The 24,250-nt window shown below is 35.8% G+C and overlaps 1 protein-coding gene across 1 annotated transcript; it reads right to left on the reverse strand.

Moving 5' to 3' along the window:
- Nucleotides 1-7,656: 7,656 nt before the first annotated feature.
- LOC100366391 (uncharacterized) lies at nucleotides 7,657-24,250 on the reverse strand. The gene is made up of 10 exons (XM_085499847.1): nucleotides 23,943-24,250; nucleotides 19,503-19,565; nucleotides 19,011-19,065; nucleotides 18,750-18,811; nucleotides 18,173-18,235; nucleotides 17,903-17,984; nucleotides 13,214-13,315; nucleotides 12,060-12,138; nucleotides 8,027-8,736; nucleotides 7,657-7,932 (listed from the first exon to the last, which is right to left on the reverse strand). Exons 1-9 carry the CDS (start codon nucleotides 24,084-24,086, stop codon nucleotides 8,034-8,036), a joined length of 1,353 nt encoding a protein of 450 aa, XP_085355973.1. The 5' UTR covers nucleotides 24,087-24,250; the 3' UTR covers nucleotides 7,657-7,932; nucleotides 8,027-8,033.

A 24,250-nucleotide genomic window follows, 5' to 3' on the forward strand; every position in this document is an offset into this window, starting at 1 on the left:
AAAGTACTGTGACACTGTCTTTTTCAGGAGTGGTGTAAATCACATGTGGATATTGCACAATTCTAAAGAACTTTTGGAAAACTTCAGATCTAGATCTACAATACCACATGGTAAATTGAAATCACGATTGATAGATATTGTTCATCAAGCATTTTTTCATAAGAATGGTTCTCGGCGATATAAATATATTGTTTTAAACTAGAATTCCACTTATTTCGTCAAGAATGAAACTAATGCCACCACTTTTTACAGTGAAGAAGACATTGTTCTCATGCTTGGATTTTTGATAGATAATATATTTGTTAAGTTTGGAGGACATATATTTCAACAAATTATCGGTATTCCAATGGGAACCAACTGTGCTAACTTGCTGGCCGACTTGTTTTTATTCTCGCATTTTAAGAACAAACAATTTAACGAAGCTAAATTTTTTAATTTTACATTTAGTTATATATTGATGATGTACTTTCCATCAATAATTTTTGTGATTCGCTCCCATTGATATATCCCACAGAACTAGACATTAAAGAAACTACAGAATCAGCTTCCTCTGCCTCATACCTTGATATTTACCTCGAATTTGACAACAATGGTCATCTTTCTACTGAACTTTATGACAAAAGAGATGATTTTTAATTTCACTATATACATGTTTCCCTCGCTTATGGCGTTTACATATCTCAGTTTATCCGTTATGGCAGAGCATGTAGTATGTATTCTGATTTTCTCTATTTTAAACTATTAAGTCAAGGGTTTATAAGAGAAAGATTGATCTTGTCATTCAAAAAGTTCTATGGCAAGTATCAATAGCTGGTGGACAAGTATCATGTTTCTATGAAACAGATGATAATAGAAGCGCTGAATGCCATTTGTCTTGCACGGGGATAATCTAAAATTCATGATTATGAGTCAGAGAGATATATGGCGGGTGCCACATGTGGAGCAGGGTGTGCTCACTCTTTTCTAAACACCTGACATCACCTCTTGGTTTGTGCCTTGAGGTCCATGTATCTCTCTTACCAATTTGACAGTGTGTTGTTTGTTTTGTTTGTGTGTCCCCTGTGTGTTCTCGGATTTGTAAATATTGCCTTTTGACATTGATTGTTTGGCTTATAGTTGGGTATTGTTGCTTGGATTTTTACTATTCCAAGAGCCAATCACTGGCCAGTGAGAAGTGTCCATGAAATCACAGTACCATTCCAAAAGCCAATCACTGGGCAGTGAGAAGTGTCCATGATGTCACATTACCATTGCAAGAGCCAATCACTGGACAGTGAGAAGTATGCATGATGTCACATTACCATTGCAAGAGCCAATCACTGGACAGTGAGAAGTGTGCATGATGTCACATTACCATTGCAAGAGCCAATCATTGGACAGTGAGAAGTGTCCATGATGTCACATTACCATTGCAAGAGCCAATCACTGGACAGTGAGAAGTGTCCATGAAATCACAGTACCATTCCAAGAGCCAATTACTGGGCAGTGAGAAGTGTCCATGATGTCACATTACCATTGTAAGAGCCAACAAGCAGCAAGTCGGCTGAGATAGCTCCGCTGTTAGCAATGCACATTTCAATTAAAGAACAGAAGATATCATTAGAAAATGAACAATATGTATAGTATCAAAGCAATGGGACTTGCTGTTTTCAACAAGAATTTAAAAATATCACTTTTCACCAAAAATGACAAAAACAATCATCAAAATTAGATGATTGAAGATATCACCACGAAATTAACAAATCTGAAAGAGGTCCACATGTAGTACCTATATATGTAATATAAAAACAATCAGACTTGTGGTTTTTAACAAGAAGTCGAAAATATCACTTTTTACTAAAAATGACAAAAATATTCACCAAAATTAGAGAATTAAAGATATCATTACAAAATGAACAAATCTGAGAGAGGTCTACCGAAGGTACATACACAAAGTATATGCATCAAAGCATTCAGGCTTATAGTTTTCAAGAAGAAGTCAAAAAAGTAAAACATTGACATATGAACAACGGATGACGACGAACAATCACTCATATGATAAGCTCCGCTTGACAAAGTCGACAGCGGAGCTAATCACTGGACAGTGAGAAGTGTCCATGATGCCATATTACCATGTCACACTGTCATTCTCAGACCATATCATTGGACAGTGAAAGTAACTGTGATGTCACACTGTCATTCTCAGACCATATCATTGGACAGTGAAAGTAATGTATACTTTAATAGTATAATAACAAATACCATTGAGGGCAGCATAACAAAAACGGCTACTATACAGTGGGACAGAGACTTGAAATCAGGCCTACTTTTCCACATATCTTGAGATTCAATCATCTCATTTCAAAGAAACTTTGTACATAGATGCTATGGGAGTTATAATAGTTATCTGCGGCAAATAAGAGATAAACAATTCCTTTTGTTTTGTCTGTTAATATTATAAACTTTAATACTGTAGATCAGTTTGCTTTCATTTTGTGAATCTCAACAAGCCAGAGCCATATTAGCTGACAGGCTTCTTGTTCATCTTGTGATGGCCTAGAATGTTTAATTCCAAATATTACAGATTTTCACTACATATGCCTCAAATACACAACCCATGGAAGTTCTAAGCTTTCTTAATACATGCAAGTGAATAAATTAAAAAAATTACATATTTGATTATTTTCAAAACCGGTCCAGATTCCTTGCATGAATATTCATGCAACAAGGTAAATTACAACTAAACCCTAAAATATCAAAGAAAGCTTAGAAAGAACTCCCATGTGCTGAGAGTATTGGAGACACATTAAATATAATTCAAAATTACTTGGAAAAGCTGAAAACTAATAATGCAAATCAGAAAATTAATATGAACAGATTTGAATGTAAAACTAATGAGGTCTGTGCAATGTAACAGACAATCTATGTACCAAGTTTTATTGAAATATAATTAGAACCAAACAAAATTATGAATTATTATGAACAGATTTTAACCCCAAACTAATTAGGTTTGTACATTGTCCTGGAGCATCTTTGTACTAAGTTTCATTGAAATGGAATAATTAGTACTTTAGATATCAGTGTGATAGCTTAAAAGTGGTTAATTATGCAAATTAGTAATTAATATGTACAGATTTTAACCCACAATTATCCAGGTCTGTCTATTGTCCTACAGCATCCATGTACAAAGTTTCATTGAAATGTAATGCTTACTACTTGAAACATCAAAAGATGAAAATTAATTAATTATGAAAATTAGGTAATTAATATGCACTGATATCACCCTAAAAACTATCAGGTCTGTGCAGTGTCCTATGACATGTACCAAGTTTCATTGAAATGTGATGATTAGTACTTGAGATATCAGTGGAAAAAACGAAAATTGACTAATCATTATGCAAATTAGGTAATTAGTAATTTTTACCAAAAACTAATCAAATCAGTTTAGAGCATGTATGTACCAAGTTTCATCAAAATCCAATGAGTGGTTGTTTAGATTTCAGTGGAACAGTCATGGAACAGCTAAAAATTAGCTAATTATCATGCAAAATTAGTAATTAATATGCACGGATTTTTACCAAAAACTAATCAAATCTGCGCACAAGTTCAGAGCATCTATATACCAAGTTTCATCAAAATCCAATGAGTGGTTCTTTAGATATCAATGGAACAGCTTAAAATTAGCTTATCATGCAAATTAGGTAATTAATATGCATGGAATTTTACCAAAACCTAATCAAATCTGCGCATTGGCCCAGAGCATCTATGCACCAAGTTTCATAAAAAAACTGATGTACGATTCTTGAGGTATCAGTGGAACAGACAGATACAGACACACTAACTGCAAAGACTCCCATTTTCTGCTTCGTACATGGCGACAAAAAGGCAGTCAGGAGCAGAACCAATAATGTATATAGCATCTTTGACATGTCATGTACTCCAAACATAAAATGGATAATGAGAGTTGACTGTACAGTAATTCATTTTGATGTGTTCTACACTTTTTCTAAGATCAAAATCACGACAGAGACCATGTTTATGCTGGTGTGACTTGTATTTGTTAGCTACCATTAACAACATAAAATCCAAAGGAAATGTCACTTGATTATGTAAAGCTAATAAACAAGTTTTAGCACAAGGTTAGAAAACTTATTGCATTTACCAAGTAATGCTTCCACCCAGCTTTCGAATAACTGATTTTTGGATAGCTTCGCGCCAAATGTATCTCCTCCTACAAATTTAGGATAAAACACCTAAGACATAGCTCATTCTACTCAGCTTGAGTGTGGGCACAAAGTAACTGAATTTTTGATATTCTTTTTCATTACCAAGAAATTTGACCCCAAAGTTGGGATAACTTCACCAGGAATGGCATTTTAACTTCTGTGATTTTTTTGGCTGGGCTGATTTTATTCAAACTTAGCAGAAAAGTTACACCTTCGCTCTAGTTACAATGTAGGTTGAAAAATTTTGGCCCATCGTTTCTATGGCAACAGCCAAAAAAACTGAAATTTTTTAAATACCTTCACGCCAAATGTATCTCACAATTCTAGGATTAAAAAGCACGACATACTAGTGGCCAATTCAACTAAGCTCAAGTGTGGGCAAAAATTTACTGTTTTTCTTATGTTTATTTTCATTAACAATGCAACTTTGAATGAACTGTAAATGCTGGCTTCATTCTAGACAAGTCATTGAAAATGACACAGTCCCTGTTAAAAGTGCTCTTTGAGCTCGTCATATTAAAGCGGAGGGGTTGTCGCGAGCGTGTCCTTGAAACTTGAGTTCCAAGTGGCGTATACAACAGATTGTTTATTTACATCAAAACACACAATAGTAATATGGCCAAAAATAAAAACAGCAGTTATTCTGCCATCTTTGATCTGATTATGAAACACACTGATATGTATGATGTATGTGCCAAATACGAATGAAAATGGTACATAAATTGTGGAAGTAGTAAGGCCAAAAAGTCAGATGGCTGTCAATCGGCCATCCTTGACCAGATTTTGAAACAAATTGTCATGTACATGCATCCTAACATGTATAAAGTATGTGCCAAATTTGAATGTAAACTGACAGAGCACGTTCAAGATACCGCATAAAAAAAAAAAACAAGATGCCTACCAGTCGACCATCTTTGATTGCGAAATAAATCGTCATGGACATGTATCCTAACATGTATACCGGTAATCTATGTACCAAGTTTGAATGACAACTGATAAAGCATGTCCAAAATACAACATTTAAAAAAAACAAGATGGCTGCCAGTCGGCCATTTTGAATCAAATCGCTAAACCACTGCATGTGCATATGTACCACATAAGGTACTAGGCACATGCAAAGAATGAACGGAATCGGTCCACAGGATTCTTAAATATGACTCTGGACAAACAGACGGACTCGGGAACTCACGGATGGTCGGGGACATGTATGATTTATGTACTAAATTTGAATGAAAACTGACAAAACATGTCCAAAATGCAACATTTTCAAAAAACAAGATGGCTGCCAGTTGGCCATCTTTGATCCAATTGTGAAATAAGTCGTCATGCACATGTATCCTAACATGTATAATCTATGTACCAAGTTTGAATGAAAACTGACAATGCATGTCCAAAATACATTTTCAAAAAACAAGATGGCTGCCAGTCGGCCATTTTGAATCGAATCGCTAAACCACTGCATGTGTACATGTCCCCAATAAAGTACTAGGCACATGCAAAGAATGAACGGAATTGGTCCAAAGGATTCTGAGATACGACTCTGGACAAACGCATGGACGGAGACCGAATTATACGTCCCCGTTTTCGGACTTTGTCCGAACGGGGACTAAATATACTATCGCAAAACGGTTGGAAATAATAAATGTAACCGCAGAATACGTCTTGGTAATAAATTAAGTGACTTCTAAGACTGAATATTTTTTGCAAACTTCGTATACAGGGCCCATTTTAGTTATAAACCGACGTTAGCTTCACATTCATGTCCTACCATAGAAACGGCCAAAACATGTTGCTTGTTTTTTGAGTGGATCGCCAACCAGCTTGTGTACTTATTTCCCCAACAGAATTAAAAACCTCGTGGACCCCCCAGATTACAATTTTCTAATTAACATCTTCACACAACTTGTCTAAATAAAATGCGAAAATTTCCAACTTTCATTGAACTTCTAATCAAGATCTATTGCATTACAATATTTCGCTTGTGTGCATAGTAAAAACTGAAACAATGTCATGTCCACAACATTTCTACTTTTAACGAGTCCATATAAATGGAAGTTCACAGACTTGATGGACAAAAATTTGAAGACATTTCGCCCTTGTACCAACTTTGGTCCAAAAGTGTCAGAAAAATTTACTAATGATACAGAGTAAAGCTTTTATTTTGTCAAATAATGACATTTTATATTGTCATTATTTTTCATCGGTTACAGACTCCAGTTTATACTACCAAAACCTTATTCCTGTTGAATGGTAAGCAAGATCAATACTCTTGTCACAATTACTTTCTGAAAGCATTCAGATACCTGGAAACTGAATTCTCGTTGAATTATCACGCATACAAGTAGAATGGAAGTTTTCTGTATGAACTTATTTCAAGTTGTGAAATGCTACTCTTAGTTTTATCAGCAAGTATAGTAAACTGAAATCAGTGATAAAGTTCAGGATATAGCCAGAGAACGATTCATCTGGGAAATAAAGTCAGATCACAGTTGCGAGCCATTTGTATTATAGGGAAAGAATTCAAAAAAGGTTGAGGGGGGACTACGCCCAGCAAAGGATTTCATTAACCTTTTTTTCTCCAATATTTATAGAAAAAGAACCCTAATTTTGGAGCCAATAGACAAAAGTTGAGGCAATTTTCAGTTTAGCAAAAAAAAAAATGGCTTTTTTTTGTCCCAATCTTTTGAAGTGCAGATTATACATTTGTGACAAGAGGGAACTGGCGGTGAAGAGGTTAGAACAGTCTTTTATATGGAAGTCAAATTATTTTTAATGGATAGCCAATTGTACATTTGGCAAAATGGGGTTGTACTGTTGCAAGAAAAACAGTTTATCAAAATAAAGTTAGACTTGGGGGGGGGGGGGGTTAAAAAATGCAATTATTTTATTTTGGTGAATTACTTGAATTTTTATTACGTCATACAGTAATGAAGTGTGCACCAGTGGTCATGTTCACATACATTTTCTTACCAGTTTAATGTAAACTACAATCCCAATACAAACTGGTGTACATGTCCTACCAACCTTTTCAACAAAATTGGCACAGGCATACCAAATAAATAAGACAAAAAAAAATGCTTAATAAAAACAAAATTGACATTTAATTTGCATACATTCATTCATACTGAATTACATTTCTGACAAATCAATGTTGACAATATTGAAGTTTCACCATAACTTGCGTACTGACAATTGTTTTTAACAGAATTAGAGCCTCTACCTAACCCTAAGTAGGCTGATGTCTTTACCTAATATCTAATACTTGTATACCAAACCGACACTCTTCACCAGGTGGTCAAAATAAAAAGTTTTTTGTGTGTTCTTGTTGACGTTTGACGAGACTGGTTTTGCAGGAATACATTACAATACTCCATGAAGTAAAAACTTACCTTGTAAAAATTACCTACCTGACAAAACTAAAATTAGACAATACAAATTAAAGATTGAAATATTTTGAGCTTAAAATTGTCCCCCATTTATTTTTTACACAAAAGAGGTGTGCTCTTGTGGCCGAGACAAAGTACAGTTTTAATCTGTTGAGCAACCAGCATGAGTTTAAACAGTTTTATATCAGTTATTAGTACCAACTGCAGAATATAACTGAATTTCATACAAACCACTTGCACTAATATGTAAGTTTAAAATAGTCGATAGGAATATTTTACAAATGAATATTTTGAAAATTTCTGGACTAAGTGCATTACTGGAACAATTAATATCTTGCTTCCTGGAATAAAGCAAAAAACAAAGTATTAGGGAGATGCAAACTTATGTAATAATCATGGTAAAAATTAATGCTGTTTTGTTTTTAATAAACTCACATTGATTTCATTGGCTCTCCATTTCTGCATCAGGTATATCCTGCTCCATGTAATCTTCCTGTTTATGTGGTGGTGGGGGTGTTGATGGTGGCAGTGGTGGTGGCAATGGTACTGATTCCTTATGATTGAACATTTTTTCTTCTTCACTCGTTGGTTCTTTGATCATCTGGCCATTGTATTCTTCCATAGATGGGGCAATATCACTTCCATTATCTTGGCTTTGATCCCGGTCACTTCTTTCAATTTCTCTATCATGATCCCTACCTCGATCTTTATCCCTATTTCGATCTCTATCCCTTTCTCTGTCCCTATCCCGGTTTCTATCCCGGGTCCCCCTGTCTCGCTCTCTATCTCTATCCCCTCGCTCTCTATCTCCTCTATCTCTGTCTCTATCCCTATCTCCCCTGTCTCTATCCCTGTCTCCTCTGTCTCTATCTCTCCTATCTCTATCCCTATGCTTTCTGCCCTCTCGTTCTCCATCGCGTCGACTCTTATCTCTATCACGCCGCCTATCCCTACTACGGCTTCTACTTCTCCTGCGCTCGCCCCTGTCTAGACGCTCACTCCTGTCTGTGCGTTCACCCCTGTCAGGGCGGTCAACCCTGTCAGGGCGGTCAGGGCGGTCCCCTCTATCCCCACGATCTCTGCGATCAGACAAACTTCTTCTGTCTCTACCACCACCACGGTCATCATCACGATCTCTGTAGCCACTGTGGAAGAAAAAGATTTATAAATATCAGTTATTAGCTTGAAAACCAGAGCCACTTAACAGTGGAATTGTGTTAGAAATCACCAAACACCAACACAACAAGATAACTGATCACTGGTCATTAACATCATCTGAACATGCAATATAAAAAAGTACCAGGTGGGTTTAAAGCTATAGCTAATTTGTTCAGATCACCATGAAAGACTTGGATTTTACTTGAACAGAATTATTAAGCTACAAGTCATTGTCAATGACACATCCCCGTTCCGTTCATATTTGAGTGACATATACATTCAAAGCAGATCATGACCGAAATGCACCTGCATATGTACAACACATTGTTCTAAATCTGAACAAAATCCATCCATGCATGACTGAGATCAGGTTCCGGAAGTGTGAAAATACGTGATTTTGATGCATTTTCGGCCTTAAAATGGCCATCATTCAGCTATTGTTAATGAGATCATGAAACAAATGCACATACATATTTGTGACATGATGTACCTTGTGTGTGTGAAGTTCGAACTCTATCAATCCAAGCATGTCTCAGATACGGATCCAGAACTGAATTCTTTAAAACAAAATGGTCGCCAGTCGGCCATTTCAAACCCGATCCAAAAAAAAAATGACATGCATCAAGGTCCTATTATGTTTAATGTATGTACCAAATTTGAACGAAATCCGTCCATGCATAACTGAGATCCGGGTTCGGAATGGAGAAAATGTGTGATTTTGATGCATTTTCGGCCTTAAAATGGCCGCTATTCGGTTATCGTTAATCGGATCATGAAAAAAATGCATGTGCACATGTCTCATATAATGTGTGATGTATGTGTGAAGTTTGAACTTAATCGGTCCATGCATGTTCGAGATACAGGTGATCACGGACGCACGCACACACGCACGGACGCACACAGGGCAAAACATAAGTCCCCGTTTTCGGACTACGTCCGAACGGGGACTAAAAAGAGGAGCGCATCTACATGCAATCAAGCTACAACAGCAGGGCTTCACCATCTAATAAAGTTGTCCATTCAAAAAAAATTATAGCGAGATAACTTGTAAATAGCACCCCCACAGCTCAATCACAGATCAGAGTTTCAGTATGGCAGCATTATTTTCCAAAAGATTATTTCGTAAAGTAACAGTAAAACAAGCAGCCTCTCGGCTGAGATAGCTCCGCTGTTAGCAATGCACATTTCAATTAAAGAACAGAAGATATCATTAGAAAATGAACAATATGCATAGTATCAATGCAATGGGACTTGCTGTTTTCAACAAGAATTCAAAATTATCATTTTTCACCATAAATGATTGTGGTTTTTAACAAGAAAATATCACTTTTTACCAAAAATGAGAGTAGTCCACATGTGGTACCTATATATGTAATATCAAAGCAATTGGACTTATCGTTTGTAACAAGAAGTTGAAAATATCACTTTTTACCAAAAATTACAAATATATTCACCAAAATTAGAGAATTGAAGATATGATCATGAAATGAACAAATCTGAGAGAGGTCTACCCAAGGTACATATACACCAAGTACGGACGACGACGGACAATCACTCATATGATAAGCTCCGCTCAACAACATTCAAATATTAGAGTGGGAACCTACATAGACACTGAATCTGACCACAAACAGTTTTCAGAAAGATTTTCCTATTTACCCCTACATGTATCCTAACATGTATAAGCTATGTACCAAATTTGAATGAAAACTGACAAAGCATGTCCAAAATACAACATTTAAAAAAAACAAGATGGCTGCCAGTCGGCCATTTTGAATCGAATCGCTAAACCACTGCATGTGCATATGTCCCAGGTAAAGTACTAGACACATGCAAAGAATGAACGGAATCGGTCCAAGGGATTCTGAGATACGACTCCGGACGGACGGACGGACGGACGGACAGACGAACGAACGCACAGACGGAGACCGAATTATAAGTCCCAGTTTTCGGACTTCGTCCGAACGGGGACTAATAAAAGTCAACTTAGTTTCATCGTAAGCGAATGATTCCGGTCTCATATAAACGTTCGATGCTGTAGGATATCCGCCATGTTCTCTTAGGTCAAATTGGTCAAATCGCTAATTAACCAATCAAAAAGCTGGATGATGCCAACGTGTTCAAATTACAATAGCTTATTTAAACATGTTAATGTTATTGAACGCAATGCGGAAGAGATTGGATGTTGTAGTACGATCTTTTGGCTTGGATTTTGATGCGAAAACTGCATGATTTTTTTTTAAATCAAAAAATTAGTTTTTAAAAAATCAACTGGGCATTTGAAGAATAATTTAACATTGTTTACAGTGATAACAGCTCATTGTCGAAACGAAGCTTACCCGTTCACGCTAGTCATGATAAAAATCATACTCTTGAATAGACGTCAATGACTACGGTAAAACTTAGACTATTTTAGCCGTCAGGAATGATTGAAATGTCCGAAAAATGACTCCAAAATACACCTTAAAAGTTTATTTTTTAATCCAAGGGCGAATTTACGGCAGATTCTGGTCCCTCAAATTTGATTCTAACCGGATACATTGCACTGTGTCGGGGAGATAGTTTGCTAAACTTCCATGTATCTTTTGTCCAATGGGTACCTGTACTTCGAACATTCGCAAGTTTTCCTAGGTGCGAGACAGCTTTGTCTTTTGACCTATTAGTTTTGTGCCGACCTCTTCTCCGCCTTGATGTTTTGTTTTCCTTGTCATAATACTCACTGATTGATGACTTTGTTTTGATTTTGAGTTGGTTAGCCTACAACTAGGCCATGACCTTTGCTTTTACCGTGAAACATGGGGAAGTTTACGTCAATTGACGGACATTGTATTTTTTAAAAACTAACGAAGCACACTGTCTATCATCCCCATTTGCTGATTTCTATTCTGAAAAATTGGACTGTCCGAAAATGCACCCTAATTTTGACTCTAAAAACACGTCACATACCCAATGCTAATTATTTAAAACCGGTCAAAATTTTGGAGTTTTTACGGTACCCATTTTTGAGGAAACCTATAGTTATCTAGAGGGGCATATTCAACTGAATTGGGGGGGGGGGGGGGTACATTGGAAAGTTTTCACACTATCATGGCTTGCTTTTTTGAATGGAACAGGAAATGTGCATTTTTTTTTTTATTTGTCATTTGTTTTCATTCTTGTACAGTACAACACCATGTAGAAAAAGTATTCTTAGTTATACAAATTATGTTGTGGAAAATGAACTTGTGATTAAAACATTATGGTTAACAGACACAATTAACCGCTTATACAGCATCAGCGACTCCTAAGTAATTTAAGATATAAAACTCACCCAACCATCATATCTTCCCTGCCAGAATGCCTTATGTTAACATCGGCGCCACCTTTACGAGTACTTCCTAAACCACCACCTAGGCAAAATCAAATAGCAATGATTAAATAGTTAGCCTTTGGCTGCAGCAATTAGACAAACAGTTTTGAATGGATAGATTTAAAAGATTTATCATGCATCAACATTGAGTGCTTCATAATAAAAAATACTTCATTCAAGTTTGTTTGACCCCCTACTACCATACCGTACTTTGCTCACAAGTACCCAACTTGAAAAATTGGCCAAAAGGATTTTCATTCACTATGTGCCAGATGAGGGGGAATAGAACTTTTGGTGGAATTAAAATTGCGAAATAGAGAAGCATAGTCATTGTTTTCTACAGCACGATAAAACAATCCCAAAAAACACATTGTAGTACAATATTATTATAGTGTAAAATTATTGGGGGGTCAGTGGGAAAATGGTCAAAGTCATTATCTTCGTTGAATGTTTCGATTGTATGCAAACTTTCGATGTTGTGCAATTTCCGACATTGTGTTTTCTCACACGATTTGACCTGCAACATCAACCTTTGACTTGTTAGGTCAAGTCTGGTATTAAACAACCAGAATGCAGTGTTGTATCAACGCAACTCTGGCAATTTCCAAGGGAATTCTTGTAACAATGCGAAGTGAATTAGCCATGTTTATGTATGACCTGTTAAAATTATTTTGACAAAACAGCATTATTTTTAGGGTAATTAGCAATTTTTGAAAGATAAAATGAATATGGAATGAGCTTTTACTGCCTTTTATGATTAACAGGTTGTTGTCAAAGCATAGTTTACGCATCACCATGGTCTACACATTCGCACGATATTCATGGTGGTTGATATTCACGCTGTATTGTATAAATTTGATTACCATTATTTGGGGGAATTAAAAAACAAAATCAAACAATGTCCAAAGTCCAGGTTTTATGACCAGATCGTCAAACTTGAAGCATTTCGGAAGGGATGTTAGCTGAACCCCAAAACAGAAATGCCCAAAAAGTTGAGTAGGCGCTTAGTCAAGCATGGGTATGGTATTTATCAACCACGTTAAAATAAAATATGTCTATATGAATAAAATTTTTAATACCATTACCTGAACCAATTTACAAGATATCAAACCTACCTAAGCGTCTTGGCAGCCAACCTTTAACTGTCCTTGCTCTTTCCACATCAACCAGGACTCTTCTTCCATCAATCTTCTTTCCATCAGCATATTTATAAGCCGCTGTTAGAAGGGAAATAGTCAAGTCCAGATATAACACAACATAGTATACTTACATAACATTACCTGAGCAGCAGCAGCAACACTCTGCATCAAACAACATAACTTGCTTTTTTAACAGCATGTTTTAAAGTGTCGCTAGATCAGAATTTTCAACCAATTGTAAATTTCACTTGTAAGTAGATTAGCCAGTGTTTTCATAGATCTATCACTGCAGATTTTTGTGTTTAGATCAAATGTAGTCAGCATATTGACTACTGAGAAATATCAAAACAGCAGGAGTAACTGCGCGACACCTGTAAAATGTGGGTGGGTGAGAAGGAGCATTAGTCATTAGACGGTGCTGTGTGAAAATAATACTTACTAAGTAGGACACGTACATCAAAGGGGCAGATTTAAAGTACTGTTGGGTTGCACAAAGCCACGTTACAGTGGAGGAAATTTGAATGGTGGAAAAGGATGAGCCATTGGACAAATGTGTTGAAATATAAAGTATGCAAGTGAAACAAGTTTTGTTCAAAAGCAAATGGCAATACTGAATAGTATGGAGTCAATTCTAGCTATAAATTGGTTTGAAAGTGAATCGGTTTAAACCTTTAAATCTTAATGATATTTTACACAAAAACATCAACATCACAGCTGTAAGTAGACTGCCAATATTTCAAAAATCATAAACGATGTTTTGTATTTGTAACATAAAATTTGTGATATAAAAACTAGAACTAGACTGATATTGTCACAAATTTGAATTGCTATTAATGACAGATAAATCAGGACAGGTCCATTTTATTTTTGGATTATGGCAAATTGCATCCCACATTAAAGGTGTGCCCTTGTGCTTTATCAAGTGTTACAATGGACAATTTCCAAAATATTTTAAAATTAGCTGAAAAGTTAATTTTGTCAAAAACTTGAAAAGTTAATTTTGTCAAAAACTTTTGTGATAACTTTTCACAACATGTTGGAACTTTTTTGTGATAACTTATCACAACATGTTGGAACAAGATACAGCCATAAATCTGAGGAGAAAACTAACAGATCAAGATTTAATGTGGAATAGCCACAAATTGCAAGAAACCAAACTAACAAGAGGAAATGTTTTTCAGACTGGAGATTTAGAGTTCTTTTTTGTTAGAAAAATGTAAATTTATAAAAAATATGAACTGTTTAATTTTACATTTCAAATAACCAGGCACTTCAAATACAATTTAGCTATATTAGATTTTTCATAAGGGACTCTGAGCAACTAGAGGTTAATGTCTGAATGTAACCAGGATAAACAATGTGCTATTCAAGTAATCACAGCGTTTCGGCTATAGAAATTGTTTTCTGGTCGGTAAATAATCGGGTGACTACTTGTATTCACATTATTCCACACCAAGCTGCAAAGTATTTGAGTTGAATAAAGGTCTCCTGTATCGCAAGTAGTCTCTTTTTGAGGACTTTCCCAGGTTTATTACATTGCTTCTACTAAATTTTGACTCAATCCTGCCCTAGCATGAACAATTTATTTATGGCCAGGCATTAAGAGAAGAACTCGAAAAAAAAATGCATTTCAGAGCAATTTCCTTTTAACCACAATGTCTAGTTGTGCATAGTTTGCTACAGAGTCTTCATTTGCTTTGGCGACATGCCATAGTAATTCTTTCAATATTTACCTAATGTTTTCACAACAGCAATCACAACATTTTTTTTCAATACAATGTATGCAAGCAGGCAATAGTTTTTGGTGGCTTTTTTTGGTTTTGAGTAACCATCAAAAACACGCTCTTTAGAAATCGTCAAGTACACATACACTAAAGTTAGTTTACTTATCAGCTACAAATCGATTTTTTAAATAGCACACAGAGCTGCAAAACATTGGAATATGCACTTGTTAACAATATAATAAAGGTTTCCGGTTTACCTAAACTATTATTAACCCTCCACTGAAAAACAGATCCAACTGCTCAATCATAATCAGATTGAATGTCTTCACTTTCCTACAACATAAACTTACTCAATAGTCATCCAAGTACAAATCCATTCCACATTCCACCCACATACCCAACGAAACTCCAAGAGCTAGTTTACATGCAAGCTGATCATTTTTCAGATCAGTCTTGCATAATTTTTAACTTACCCGACAGACCATTTTACTAGAAAAATTCCTAATTCTCACCATTCAAAATATCGGTATCATTGTAAACTACATAACTTATCACAAGTTTACCTTCCCTCTTTCCATTGAAAAGCACATCACAGTAGTGAAGAATAGTTATAAATTAACTCCTTTCAGATTATCTACACAAATTTTACCATTACCATGGAAACTGTCAATCCAACATTCAGTTCAGTATGTATGTATGTATGTTCACTCCACTGGGAATCGTTCTAAGTTGAAGTCTTCAATTTGCTTTAGCACCAGGGCAACTTACCAGATAATTAGTCACTTTGAACAAAATTTAGTACATGCTTGCATACATATTTGGAAATTCAAAAGGACAGCTAAATTTGTACAAGGGTGAACATGCAAATCTTTGAAAAATCTTGATTTCAAACCTATAATCTTTCCTTGCATCAATGATTCCTTCTTTTTACGAGACAAGACTACTTTCAAAACTAAAGCTCAAAATAATTAAGTATTTACCAATAGACTCCTGATGCCTACCTACACACCATAGTCACACACAATTTTACCATCATTGTGGTGAAAGAACCCATGATCCTGTTTGCTTGTGGTACGATCACTCCATACAACAGAAGAATCTTCCTAAGTTGAAAACTTCATTTTACTCGGCACCATGACAACTTACCCGAAGTTAAAATTTAATAAAACAAGTGTGAGAGCCAAAATGAATTCTTAGTAAAAAATATTTCCGAACTTTTCGAATTTTTTGTGAATTTGAATATTCCTAATGCAGTAATAAAATAATGCAATGCGTCTAATTTGGAAAATTTTTTGTGACATGTTACAAATATAATTAAGGTGTTGTGCTCCCTTTGTGCTGCACATACAACAATACTAAAGGAAATCCCATATTCCATACCAGTGTAATTCTGCCCAAACCCACAATATTACCTTTGAGACGATGGCAATCCATTTGTGATTAAAGTTATTAGCATGAAAGACATTTTCCACTGTCACTGCTAACAATCGCTGTACCCGTAACATAATGGATAATTAGCTAATCTACACAAAATGTATTCTTATAGTACAAGTTAACAAGAGTTTCCAGACTATGCACATTAAGTTTTAGAAGCTTTTAAAGCAGGCCCATAAATGTTCCCTACTCAAAGATCTAAGGTCATTACAAAAATTTCAAGAAAGTCACTGCGACTCTGTCCCGGCAAAAATTTATCTTGTGAAATTAACAGGGTTTGGAGAATATCTGCAATTTTACTATAGAGGGGAAAAGGGAGCACAACCCCTTAAAATCAAAGAGGATTTTATTGAAAACTAAAATATTTATTTCATTGAATTGGATAATTTTCAAAATTCACGAAACTGCAAAACGAAACAGCTAGGGGACTTTTGTTTTCAGAGCTAGATTTTCATCGCTTTGGAGCCAGAATGGTGTGTTATTAAAAGTGCAAATAAAAATATACCTGGGTCTGCTTACCAGATACCCACCCATCTTTGTATTTCTGTTCATGGACATTTATAGTGTTATAAAGATGTGCATAGGTACTGACAACCTCTCAGGTACAAGTAGCACTGTGTCAAAAATATAACAGTACAGAGGCAGTTAAGTATACATTGAATTCACGGAGACATTCTACATACACTCACTGGAGGAAAATGTACAGGAAACAAAAAAATTGAAAAAAAGAGTAGTGTTTTCTTACCACTGGTACCAACTTATTAGGTTCAATTCAATATATGTTTAGTCATAAAGCAGGTTTGCTCATGCCTGTCATTAATAGGTTTAACAAGATGTACATCACATCAGACATTTTGCCCTAAAATTCTATGAAAATGTTCCTCTTCAAAGGTCTGAAAACCTTACAGCATCAGATAACTTTTTTTTTAGCAAGAAGAATAATTTGAAAAATGAACACCTAGGGCGACTCGTGTACAAAACATTTAGAACTATCACCGACGCCTACCGGTGTGACACGATCTTTACCACAGTACTATTTCATTAGAAAGTCAATGGACAAACCATTTGCAGTCCCACAAATATTGTAATATGTACAGTTTGAACACACTGCCGTATGCTGTTCGCGCATGTATTTACCCCAAGAATGCTTATGGTGTAGAGACTGACAGATGCAATAAAAGAAAGTATTTACAAGATTCCTATTCATTTGGACTTTTCCAACTGCACTTTACGCATGTGATCTAAATGTGTTATTTCATCATTAATGCAGTATTTGGACAAAAATAGATCGAGAAAGCATTTAGAAACATTTTTGGTCAATATATTTGAACACTTTTTAAAACAAAAAATAAACATGTTATCAACATTTGATCATAAAACAAACTGAAACTATTAATTAACCCAAAAGCAATCCAATTCAGCACTTGTACCCTCGAGACTATGAAAAATATCAGAACACTTGTCTAGCATTGCAACTTTCATCATATGTTCTGTAACATATACTTACAATGCATGTCTCTTTCATGTTCATATTCAATAAAGGCATAGCCTCTAGGTTTACCAGTTTCAACGCTCTGTACCATACGTATCTGAAAACAGAATTATCAACAATACAAGTCATTAACTGTTTTAACTTAAAATAATTAATATGCAATAAAGTAAAGTTTTTCTCTCCTGCAGAATATGACAAACAGAATCAAATATTCATGTACACAATATTTTACCAAGAACTCTAAAGTACAAGCCACTGATTATAGACAAACAAGTGTTTACTTACAGAATTTATAGGACCATACGATTCAAATTCTCTCCTTAATTTTGACTCTGATGTATCATAATTCTGAAAATAGACATTTACATAAAATATAAAAGATAGTCTCAACAGTGAATTAATGAAGCTAATGTACTTTCAAATGACATAAATTTGACATCTACAGACATTGTTTAAAGTGTCCTTGATTGTTGATTCGCTAGTCATAACTAGATGTGTGGAGCAGATGTTCCTTTAACCACATTTTCCAACTCAACTGATTGAATAAGCAGAATCAATATTTCCCCTATTTTTATCTATTTATATATTGGTGCGAGAATTAAATAAAAGTAGTGGTTAAATTAACCAAAAAATGATGTACAAAAAAGCAGCAATCTTATTTTCTTTTCAAATGAAAGCATATAATCCCAGTGATCATGTGCAGGTATCTAAACCAATAAGATCACAAAATTGTAATGCATGAACTTAAATATAAAGACTGACAAGAAATATTTAGCAATTGGAATAGTGGTGAGAATAATGGTTCAAGAAATATGCTCAGTGTAGCTTCAGAACTGGAGAACAAAGTGATATATATACTCACAATTCTTGCAACAAATAAAGTCTTAAAAGCATCTCCAAATCTAGGATTAGCATTTGGATCCCCTAGGAAAATAAAGCACATCATCTATTAGATAAGTCATGAATCCTGAATGATCACCAACACAATTTTAAATCAGTGGTGGTACTGAGCCAGTTCATTTGGTAAACACATCAAGGAATCCAGACAATTACAAGTTTACAATATATTCGTCAGGACAGTATTGTAAACATACATGCAAGAGAATGGCTGCAGTGTACTTACATGATCCACATTCTTCTTGTATCCTCTGGGCAATTTCTTCATTTTTTTCTTTTCTCTACATTAAGGCAAAATTATAATGTATAATACATATACCCTGCAGAATGAAGCCCAAACTCAAGAATCTAATCATACAAGATAATTTGCTAAATGCATCACTGTTCTTTCCACAAAAGGGAACACATAGCGTTGCCACCATGCTTAACGACCAGGACACTATATCTGTAAATATCAATAAGCCATTGTTCCAATGGGCAAATTTGGTCGTCCAATGGTAAAAAGATTTGCCCAGGGCAAACTGACACAAATTTTTAATGTTGCACTTTTTATTCTAAAATACCAAATTATTTTGTATAGACTGTAAAAATAGAATTGAGATTGCAGTTTGCCATTGAAATTTATTTTGTGAAAAGCAGAATTCTAGACTCTTACCCACAACCAGTAGATGGTAAAGCAATAATAAATGAGATTTTTTTTACAATCGACAGACCATACCTTTCGTTCAAGACGTTCTTCTTTTGTTTCTACTCTTGTTGGAGGGGGAGTGTCTTTTGGATCCTGTACAGCATGAAAACAAAAATAAATGTTACAAGATAATTTAAGACTAGTTACTACCATCATACGGCACATATATTTTGAAGTATATAGCAATATTTCAAGACTATCCTAGAGCAGGAAGTTAGGGAAAATAGCATTTGCTTTTGGAAGAGGTGTGAAAAAGCATGGTCATTGTGTGTCCTTAGTAACAAACAAAACAAAGGGTCAACATGTAAAATGATCAACATCTGCAAGTCAACACATGGAATGATATCAGTGTTCTCCCCAAAGCGTTTTAGCGTAGCGGGGCCGCTACTCCATTATTTATGCCGCTACTCTGAGAGATTGCCCGCTACTCTGTGGCATTTCCTGTTACTCTTTCTTTTAGCTTGTTAATACACGTGCGAATCTGTTAGTCAGCGTCATCAGCGTCCGGTACTGTGAGCCAAATCAGGTGTGAATGGAAACATGTCAGTGATTACGCAAAGACAATGGACTAATACAGCTTCGTACTTCGACAATAAACACTTTCGCCCTATTTAATTGGGGTAATAGCGAGTATTTTCTCAGTAGCATATTTGGCTGGAAGAAGCAACGATGTCAAACAGCAGAAATATTACGTTGTGGTTCCGCGTAGAACGCCCTGCTGGGCCCCTGGTTGCGAGCGATAAACCCACCAGCAACGCGGTCACCGGTACCCCTGTCGGCAGTGGTACTAAACGTGTCCAAGATGATGTTACAACGAAAAGTGCAAAAAAATAAACTCTAGATTTGATGCACAATGGACAACAAAATATACGTGGCTGAGAGAAACATCCGATGGCAAAGGTAAAAAAAGTATTTATTTGTAGCGTTTTACTTGGAAGCGAGTTTTGACCTAGTTTAGTAAATTTTTGTATGGCTTCATTTTTTGCCGATCGTCGAAACATTTTTTTGGAAACGACCTTCTTTCTGGAAGTTCAAAAATTGTTGGCTACGATTTATCAAAGTAACTAATACTAGTATTGTGTTTTGAAATAGTTAGGTAAAGTTTATCGTGGCAATTTTTAAGTTTAGCGACTTTTCAAAATGGCGGCAATTTGTTTATTTTCGTGTTGATCGTGACGATATATTTTAAATACAAGTATTGATTCGCTCCTATTTCTTATCTTTTAGGAATGCTGTGACACATATGTGGAAAATTCAACTTAAAAACATCCAGAAATAGTTCTTTGGTATGGAATTCTATGCCATGTATAACTATTACGAAATATGCTATCGATAAACACGCACACTCGGAGATGCACAAGAAGGCCATGTCATTTAATAGAAGTGGGAAGCAAAGAAAATCACGGCGTTCTCAAAAGCTGCAGATCACTGGGCTTCCATGAAAGTCCGAAGAATCAACATTACATAGAAATCACACAGCAGCAGATTCATTTAATCTTCTACATAAATTTGTTAAAAAATAAAGACACATTTTCATCCATGCAAGCCTGTCATTATTGCTTTCTTTATCTTCAGACAAATGCTAATGATATGTAAATTATATGCAAATTAGCCGCCACTCTGATACATTTTTCTGGGGAGAACACTGGATATCTTGCAGTCAAAATGAATTACAGCATCTTTTTATATTCTAATTTTCTTAGCTCTACTCGTACAACATATACCATGAATATAAGGGGAAATTTATTAACACAATAGCTTGATACTTGTCATTTATTTGTGAAAAGTAAAAAGAGTATGACAAAAATTGTGAAAAGAAACTGCAAAAGCACGACTGACTTCTTTGACCTTTGCCACCATTCAAAAGTAACAATCATTTCACTGTGACAGCAAGAAAGAATAGAACAACATTATTGCAGTATGAGACAGTTTTGCTTATGCTATAATATAGCTACATTGCTCACAATGAATTTAGTCATTGCTTGGTATGGCAACACTGTAAATAGCGCCGTTTTGTTCGTATCGTATTGCTGTTCATTTTTGCGATCACAGCACAGGGAGCCCAGGAACTATAATCAACTGTAATACGCAGTCTGTATGAGCAGGGGGGGGGGGGGTGTATCGGCTGGTATCTAGTGTAAGAAATAGACAAGGGATGAAGGCTCCAGCCAGCTCACATTTTTTAAACTCGAAAAAACTAACGAAAAGAATGAAAAATAAAATCTAAAAAAATAGTCGTGACCTCGATGGGGTTCGTAACCAGTCTTGTGATTGGTTGTTGACAAATGCTGAACAGGCCATGCCTCTAACGGTGTCGTGCGTTCGGACTAACAGTTAGGAATTCCTAAATGGAGTCAATTTGTGTGGTTTTCTTGATTTATTCTGCAGATATCGGTAAAATGTAGGTAATCAGGGTTCTCCCCAGAAAAAATGCATAGCGCCGGGGCTAATTTGCATAATAATTTGCATATCATTTACATATCTTTCCTTCATTGATTAACAGAACTTATTTACAATTATGAATATTAGTGAGCTCAGTCACAGGGCAAATATTTTTTTTAATGGAATCAACACATTATGTTTCACAATTTAGAAGAGTTTGAAACATTCTCGAAATACAAATGCTGCAGACTAAAAACAAACACAAATACATTATTGTTGCAATTTAATTGTTTTGTAAAACGTTGAAGGAAACGCATTCAAAACGTTAAGCCAGATTTATGTTCACGAATCTCATAATTTTATTCACTCCAAAAACATTCTCCTTCAAAAAATCGATCACGTAATTAATTGACGTATTGTTGTAATTTATTATTCGTACCATCAACTTCTAAAACGTTTACAATTACAGTAATGAGCGAACAAATAAAGCTTCAAAACGATCATCAAAGTTACGACGTGACATAACTTACTTGGCCATGTTATACACCAGTTATAGCAATAATTCCTCAACAAATTTTACTTCTTTTTTTTTTTTGATATGAAATGTAAGTAAAATCCGACTTATTTTTATCGGGAGCGATTATTTTTGATCACTTGATCGCTTCGGTAAAAAAAAACAGACCCGCCATGATGTTTGTGAAACATTAGCATGTGTCCTTTGACCCGATGGGTCAAGAATTCCATTAACCAATCAAAATGCCGCATGGTAATGCCGGTAGAACCCGAAGTTTTCCGAATGGTAGTAATCATAAAAATTACATTGCGGAAGTAAAGCGATGTCGTAGCACGATGTGTTGGCATCGATTTCAATTGAAAACTGCATGACAGCTTTCGAAAGAGGTGATTTGCAATTTTTAAAAGGTAAATTAGGTCTTGAAAAAAGAGTTTTTACATGATTCGCAATGATAACAGTTCAAATGTATTTTACCAAATCACGCAATAAACACGTTGTTTTTTTCTTGAGTAGCGTGAACTGATCGTGAACTCCGATTTGACCATGTTATATCGAGGTGGAATTGATTTTGAAATAATTTTAGCTTTCAATCTAAAGACTGTGTCTATCGCGGAAAGTATTTACTTACAAACAAAGAGGTGCTAATTCCACAAATTTGACTAGCCGCTACGTATCGTGCGACTAGGTCTATTGTTTATAAATTATAATCCACGACTGGCAGGATGCGTGTCGGTCGGTACGTAATTATACCAACAATCAGACAATAGTCCTCGTCGGAAGCATTTCCGCGGTGGTCACTAATTTTGAGTGACTGGCGTGGCGAACAAAGCTTTTTCACATCTGATATTGGCATGTCAAATATGAAATCAAGCGCCGAGGTGGGAACACATAGCGCCGAGGTCCCAAGTGAAGCGCCGAGATTCACAGGTATAGCGCCGCGGACCTCGGCGCTAAAAAGCCCTGGGGAGAACCCTGGGTAATGCTTTGGCGAAATTTGAAGGAGCAACTAATATTCTTCACCCTGGTATTTTTTTTAGATTCTATTTTTCATTCTTATCGTCCGTTTTTTCGAGTTTAAAAAATGTGAGCTGGCTGGAGCCTTCATCCCTTGTCTATTTCTTACACTAGATACCAGCCGATACCCCCCCCCCCCCCGCTCATAGAGACTGCGTATTACAGTTGATTATAGTTCCTGGGCTCCCTGTGATCACAGTTCTTTTTTTCAGGACAGCTTTACATTCAGCCGAACTGTTCTATCGTGAAAAATTTATAGTACTCTTTCAGGTCATAATCCAGTGCTGCGTCATGCCATCTTCCACTCCCAGTAATCATTCATACCACCATACTTGAGTTTATAAATATGTTTCGTCTCGCACAGACGAAAAGTTTGACAACGTGTGTAGTTCACGAAACAACGCCACCATACAGGCCGCTAAAATACACTCACACAAAAAGGACACACAGACAGACCAGCAGCGTGTTTCTATTTCGACCTCCTCGGACGCAGATTTTAGGAGTATTCTAAAAAAATTACAGCCTCTATTAACCTTATAAACAGCAAATTTTATTCTTACCTCAAATTGGTCAAGAAAAACTCCAACGCCCATGTATCCTGGTCCAGTTTTTTCGTGAGGAAGTTTGTCCATAGGCGGCATGTACTGCATGGGATCACGCGGCGCAAACAAAGCCAACAAATTTGGAGGTAAAAACTGCGTCATTTTGGAGCTTTTTTCTTCACGACGATAAAAATTGGTGACTCAGATATTCTTGTTGGTTAGTTAAAGGGTCGACACGGGACGCCAGTAAAGAAACTAACGCATAGTTTCAGAACAACGCTCTACAAAATGTGGAAGCTTCGAGATGACAAATAGAACCATACGCT

This window comes from Saccoglossus kowalevskii, chromosome 1 (assembly GCF_978046115.1).
Source record: "Saccoglossus kowalevskii chromosome 1, keSacKowa6.1, whole genome shotgun sequence".
Lineage (NCBI taxonomy): Eukaryota > Metazoa > Hemichordata > Enteropneusta > Harrimaniidae > Saccoglossus > Saccoglossus kowalevskii.